The sequence below is a fragment of the Carcharodon carcharias genome, chromosome 13, assembly GCF_017639515.1.
Source record: "Carcharodon carcharias isolate sCarCar2 chromosome 13, sCarCar2.pri, whole genome shotgun sequence".
NCBI lineage: Eukaryota > Metazoa > Chordata > Chondrichthyes > Lamniformes > Lamnidae > Carcharodon > Carcharodon carcharias.
In genome coordinates this window covers 31,924,800-31,931,068 of record NC_054479.1, presented here as the reverse complement: position 1 = coordinate 31,931,068, position 6,269 = coordinate 31,924,800, and the positions used below count along the sequence as shown (strand labels likewise).

Here is a 6,269-nt window from a genome sequence, read left to right as displayed (position 1 = left end):
TACCCTGGGTCTCTGGATTACTAGTCCGGCGACAATATCACTACACCATCACCTCCCCCGTGCAACAATCGGACGCCAATAGACAATAAGAGAGCCCTGAATGACATTGATGGCCAGACAAGCATTAGGACAGTTATAAATAAAAGAGATGTGTCAGGAAGATGGGCTGCATTGCAGAGATGATATGAAGGAAAAAACTATCAATGATGTTAAAGAATGAGGGACAGTGAACAGATTAGTCAAAGATGCCATTTTTTGACTCTGGGCTTTGTTCAGGTATTACAGAAGTGAGAGTGCAAGATTTCAAAGAGATTGGTTGTCTAATTCTGAGGCAAAAGCATGTTTCAAGAGCAGAGGCAAGATTTGAGGTTGTGAATTTGAGAACCAATGGGTTTAAGATGGATTTTGAGGGGATTGGGATTTTGAAGGAGTTAGGGGTAACACTAAGGTAGTGATAGTTGATGTAGGCATGGGGTGAGGGAGCAGAATTTGGGTGATTTGGAAGCAGATGGGAGGCTTTACGGAGAACAGGTTTTAGTTTAAGCTTGATATTGGGAAAACAAATATTTGGAAGAGAAAGGGAACTTGAGTGGAAAGGAGAGAGAGGCTGTGGCCCTGTATAAAATTTACAGGCAGTAATAAGCTCAAGTAAAGCCTTTCCATGGTCTGGCATCCAAGATCTAACCCAAGCTTTCATTCAGTTAGCAGTTCCATTCTTCATTGCATGTTTCTGTATCGTCTGGCCAAAACGACTCAAGCATTCTAGGTGCTTCCAACCAACAATGGAAGTCTTCCAGATCCAGAGCATTCAGAAAGTTTGAAGTTTCTACATGTTCCTCTTTGGGCAGCAGACAAGGAGCAATGTGTGTAACAAGTGGAAATTGCAACAGTGGCAGCACCAAGAGATGGCATTAAAAGGAGCAGCCAGCTATGGATTAGGCTGGAGTATAATAAGGAAGGAAAACTAGGTCTGAAATGGATATCAAAAACAGTGAAATTGCAGCATCTTAGTGCATGGTCAGGAGCATGGGGATTTAGTGATTTCATTTTAGATATTCTTTTAAAGTGTAAAGTTGCTCAGATGTTGCACATTTATTGTAAAGAAGCAAACGATTGTAGGATATGATATACAATCATGATTCAGCCAGAATGATTTAATCATATTCACCCCATTCATCAATTGGTTATGTTTCTTCTAGTCTAAGACTCCAAAAAGTATAACCCTTATGTATGTTCAAACAATAGTTATGTGGGATGTAATTTAACTACAAAAAAAAATCAGTACAAAGAGGGCAGTTAATGGGTAGAACAAGTAACAAATCAAATTGTATCAATATTCCATGTAGCTTCAAAAGGATTGGGTTGGTGTACTTCTACATTGCTCACAGAAAAAGGTATTTCACACTTGACCATCTTTTCAGCTGTCTCCCTCTTAAGCAGTTCTTCATAAGGTATATTGGCTGCTAGAACTGGTAAATTTCAAGTAAGTTTTCAAAGACTAAGAAGTGTATAGTTCCTGCTAATTTCCCCATGAGTCAGACTAGTACAGTCCAATCCTGTCCTAATCTAACATACATAGCAGTTGGGGAATAGAACCAATTTTTAAATTTACTTTCCTCCCTCTCTTGCTCAGTCATCAATTGGATAAGTTCATTGGCACCATCCAGACAGGAAGATTATTCATCACAAAATCAAACTTGGGATCTTCCTCTTTTATATGGCTCAATATCACTTCAGGCACTGACTATATTGAGCTGGTTTCTGCATCCCCAAGGAAAAAACAGATACACGAGTCCAGATTTGTAAAAAGGCTTTATTTTTCTTCCCACTTTGATCATGAAATTAGTCATTACTTGGTTGAGGGCACAGGCATGCAAACAGATATCCAGGAATCTGCCACTTTTTAAACCAGTCACTAGGCTCATATGGATATGCCCAATTTTGATCTTCCCCCAAGAAACAAAAGCAAAACAAAAAGCAGCATCCCTTTATTTAGCATCTCCATGGCTCTACTGCTGTCCACACTGCATTCCTGCTAACAATGGTGGTGCAGTAGCATTTTGACCCTTAAAATCATTAATATTCATAGCCCCCATCACTTTACATGTTACAGGGTAGTATAAGGAAGAGGGAGGAGGGAACTAGTGCAATACCCTTTCACCCACGAGGATCTTGGACAAACTAACAGGGCAAAAAAAAATCCATCATCTGTAAGGAACCCGAAAGAAGTTTAGAACTACAAGCTCCCCATAAAATCATGGGGAGGCAACAGAGGAAGTTAATATTGAGCACTCCAAACAATTGTCTCAGCCTAGTGGCCAACTGTATAATGACAGAGCCCCAAGAACAGGTTGCTTGCTTGGCCTCAAGGCCAGGGATGATACATGGAATAGGGAGAGAAAAAAAAAACTCCTAATCCCAAAAGAACAAGAATGGCTGAGTGACTTACAATTTAAAGTTCAATAACCTATACTAGCTGTTTCTCGATCTGTTCTCCATCATCTTTGCCAGATGTTAACTAACCCATTTGTCTGCCATTATAAAACACAAGGAACCTAATATTGACAAATTTAAAACAAATCAAAATGCCAAATGTAAAATAATGGCTTTATTTCATCATTTAAAATATACAGTACAGGAAGTGTGCTTAATCAAATTTACGTCATTTTCTGTGATGCTGGCAGAGTGGAGAGGCAGATCCTTCTAATCATGACATCTATACAACAGTTGCTTACAAGACAGACATGTAGACTTGAAAAAAGCAGATGCATTCCTCTAAATAAAAACATTTTTATGAGAAAGTACAAAATTTTTTGAACTATAACTTTGAGGTTTTATAAACAGTATGCCACTTCCTACACTTGAGATTTTTTTCCCCAAAAAAGGTCAATTACCAGCTCACAAGCATCACCTCTTCAGGTCTTTAAAAAAAATAAAAAAGGAAATCTCAACTGCCATCACAAGGCATTTACATCACTTTTGTGAACTGTACCAAAAATGTCAAATTTCTGTCAACTACAAGTCATCTTCTGTTCCCCACCGTTACCCCACCACCCCCCTCCCCTGACCCACACTGAAGCCTGCTGAGGAACAGCAGTCAAGCACATTATTGCTAGCAACTAATGCTAACAATTAGGAGCCCTGATGCAGATTAGAGAGCTACAGTACTATTTTAATATTCTTCCATTTCAGGGGGAGCATACATGTTTGCTGTTCTGAGGCAGCAACCATGGTTCAGTATATCACAGCAGATAAACCACAAGTCAACAAATAGTAATCTAATCCAAGCAAGCTGACAGATACACTTTACACAAAAGGAAAAAAAAGTTAAAAATGGAGACAAACTGGTATAATACAAGTCCGAACAGGCAATGCCAGAATTCCTTGTTTTATTTCTTGGCTTGTTTTGTGATCATGCTCCTCGGTGGTGTTACAGGCCGGCTTGTATTAGGTTTCTTTTTTTCTGCTGGTTTCAAAATCTAAAAGTGTTTTTAAAAAAAAAAAGTGAGAAATTTTCCCCCAATACATTTGCAATTGTACTAAATAGCTACATTTCAATGATATTGCAATTATTTGCTTAATTATTTTTTCTGAAAATAAGACCTAGAAAATGTGTTCACTAGTGTTTAATATTAGCAAATAGTAGTTCACCCAGACACACAAACGTATGGAACCTAGGGGTGTCCAGTTCCAACATTCTTTTTCATACCAGCAGGCATTTTCTATTGGACAGTGAATGCTGAGCAAAGTGACTAAGTATACATCAGACTGAGAATTCAACACATTGCACATGTGCAGAGTACTTAGAAAAAAAATCACCTAACCATAAACAGTAACTGGAGTGCAATGATCCATCTCTACTGCAGCTTCCAGTGGACAGTTCAAAAGCCTAAAACATTCAAAGTTATCATTTGCAACTAGGTTTCCCTTTGCATTCTCCCAAGATATTGTGTGTCTGCCAAAAACTTCACAATATTGTGTCCATCAGCTATATAGTTGAGAAAATTAAACTGAAACCATAGCACCACTGTACTTTTGATTTTGCTGCACAAAAACAAAATCTCTCATAACAAATTTGTAGGTTCATCTTACCTGAAAAGAACACATCAATGTTTCATCTACACTCATCATGGCACCTGCATTATCAAATTCCCCACAATAATTGGGTGCAGAGAACAAAGTCACCAGCTGCCTCTTGGCAAAGAACTCATACCCATCTTCTACAACCTGTTTCAGTAATAGAACAAAATGAACATGGATCACAACAACTCCATGCACACACTTCATAAGAGGATATTAATGATACATTTACTATTAATTTAAAAAATAATTCAAATTATTGGATAATTTAAATCACACTAAAAGTCTTATTTTAATACAACTGCTTAATTTGAATCAAGTAAACAGAAGCTGCCAGTGTACAAAGGGACCTGTATTTAAAAACCAAGCAGCAGAATTAAACCGTCTGTTCCAAACAATTCAATAAAGATTGCCAACTACACAAGTGCCAAGTCAAAATGTGGACAGAAGCATGGAGTTTGATCAAGCAACTTTTCACTCCCATGTTGAATTTAAATTTTAAGAGTTCTAAATTAAGTTGTTAATAATATTTAGTGTACCAAACTTGTTGAATACAGAAGCTGAATACAGTACATTCAATGCACATGCCACTCCTAATCTCAACACCAGTCCTCTGGTTACACTAATAACTTTACATTCTGCATATCAGAGAAGACGCATGTACAATTTGCAGGGCGTTGCATTAATCGGTGACTCTTCAAGGAGCATGTAATTCAAATTACATAACGTGAACAAATCTTACAGGTGACACATTAGTGATTTCCTTGCCACATTAAACTATGTCCATCTGGCCACCCAATCACAACTTGAAAAAGGTTTTATGCTTGAGCAACAGATACAAATTAAAAAGGCAGTGTAACAGTCTTCATATTACATTACAGTAGTTATAGAAACAATGACTGTGGTAATTAAAAGTCAACTTTAAAAAAAGAGGGAGTCTAAGAGAAAAGTAAAAGGCAGGCTAGCTAAAAGCCAGGTGATAACTCAACATTAATTAGCATGTATTTTGAACAACTTGAGTTAGTGACTAGCAGAAGCTGTATATCTGCATCCAATCAGAATAAGTCAGGATTTTAACAGGGAAAGAACTGGATTGTAGATTTAACTGAAATTAAGTGGCTACTCTGCATCATAGAGGTAATCTACCAGATAATTATTGCATGACATGATTTAACTAAATCTGGTCTGTAAAACAAAAAAAAAACCCAGTAAATTCAGGCTGAGATAAATTAAAAGCTCTATGCCGTACCTGGTGGGCTCTACAGATCAGATCCAGGTCATGTTTATGAAGGAACTTTGCAACTACTTCTGCTCCAAATGTGAATGAGACACCGCGGTCATTCTCACCCCATCCCAATACATCTTTGTCTGGATCAGACCACAAGAGATCACACAGAAGTCCTTGGTCTGGCACATCAGTGGGCCGCATGATTCGTCTAATTTGTTCCATGGACTGAAGATCAGGTGACAAACCTGATTTTAAAAAACACAATTTCAAGTTATTCAATACTCATCTTTTTTATCTCCACCACTCCCTATAACATTGTAGCTGTATTTTTACTATTTGAACGGTTTTAAATGTGCAATTTAAAACTTGTCCATTGGACAAACCAAGAAAGCGCCTAAATATGGACTGACCAAAATAATTGTGAAGTAGCTTGTTATTACATCCATTAAAAGGTACACTATAGGCCTCAAATTGAAGTATTCATACCTCCGTGACAGCAAAATATCTTTTCATCCACAATGGCAGCTATAGGTAAGCAGTTGAAACAGTCTGTAAAAGTCTTCCACAATTTAATATTGTACCGCCTCTTACCTAGAAGACAGACAAAGGGAAGGTAGGAAGGAAAGAGTGTCTTATCAACAGGAACATGTAAAGAAAAAATCTGGGACATAAACACAGCTTCCAAAAAAGCTGCACAAGTCTAAATACTTGAATTTCTTCTTTCTTTTGCACATTGACTTTTTGAAAGTAAAAAAGTGCTAGATTAAAGACAAGGAAAGGAAGACAGCTTTAGAAAAGGCTGAAAATTACTGAAGTTCAAAAATGAAACCAGTAACTACCACATGACCTATGTCAGCAAGTTATTGGACGATACCATCTAGTTAGTCACTATTTTATAACAGCTGGCAGGCCAGCATTTATCAACCTAATGCTAACAAAGCAAATGTAGCTGTAGAATGTA

General features: G+C 37.5%; 1 protein-coding gene across 1 annotated transcript in view; it reads right to left on the bottom strand.

The window, feature by feature from the left end:
* Positions 1 to 1,793: 1,793 nt before the first annotated feature.
* Positions 1,794 to 6,269, bottom strand: part of LOC121285899 (serine/threonine-protein phosphatase PP1-gamma catalytic subunit A) — a 28,002-nt gene continuing 23,526 nt past the window's right edge. Inside the window, exons 4-7 of the mRNA XM_041202825.1 lie at positions 5,795 to 5,899; positions 5,330 to 5,553; positions 4,093 to 4,227; positions 1,794 to 3,479 (exon numbers count right to left, since the gene is read on the bottom strand). Of these exons, the coding sequence (XP_041058759.1) occupies positions 3,390 to 3,479; positions 4,093 to 4,227; positions 5,330 to 5,553; positions 5,795 to 5,899 (554 nt within the window). The 3' untranslated portion in view covers positions 1,794 to 3,389. The remainder of the gene's footprint in view (positions 3,480 to 4,092; positions 4,228 to 5,329; positions 5,554 to 5,794; positions 5,900 to 6,269) is intronic.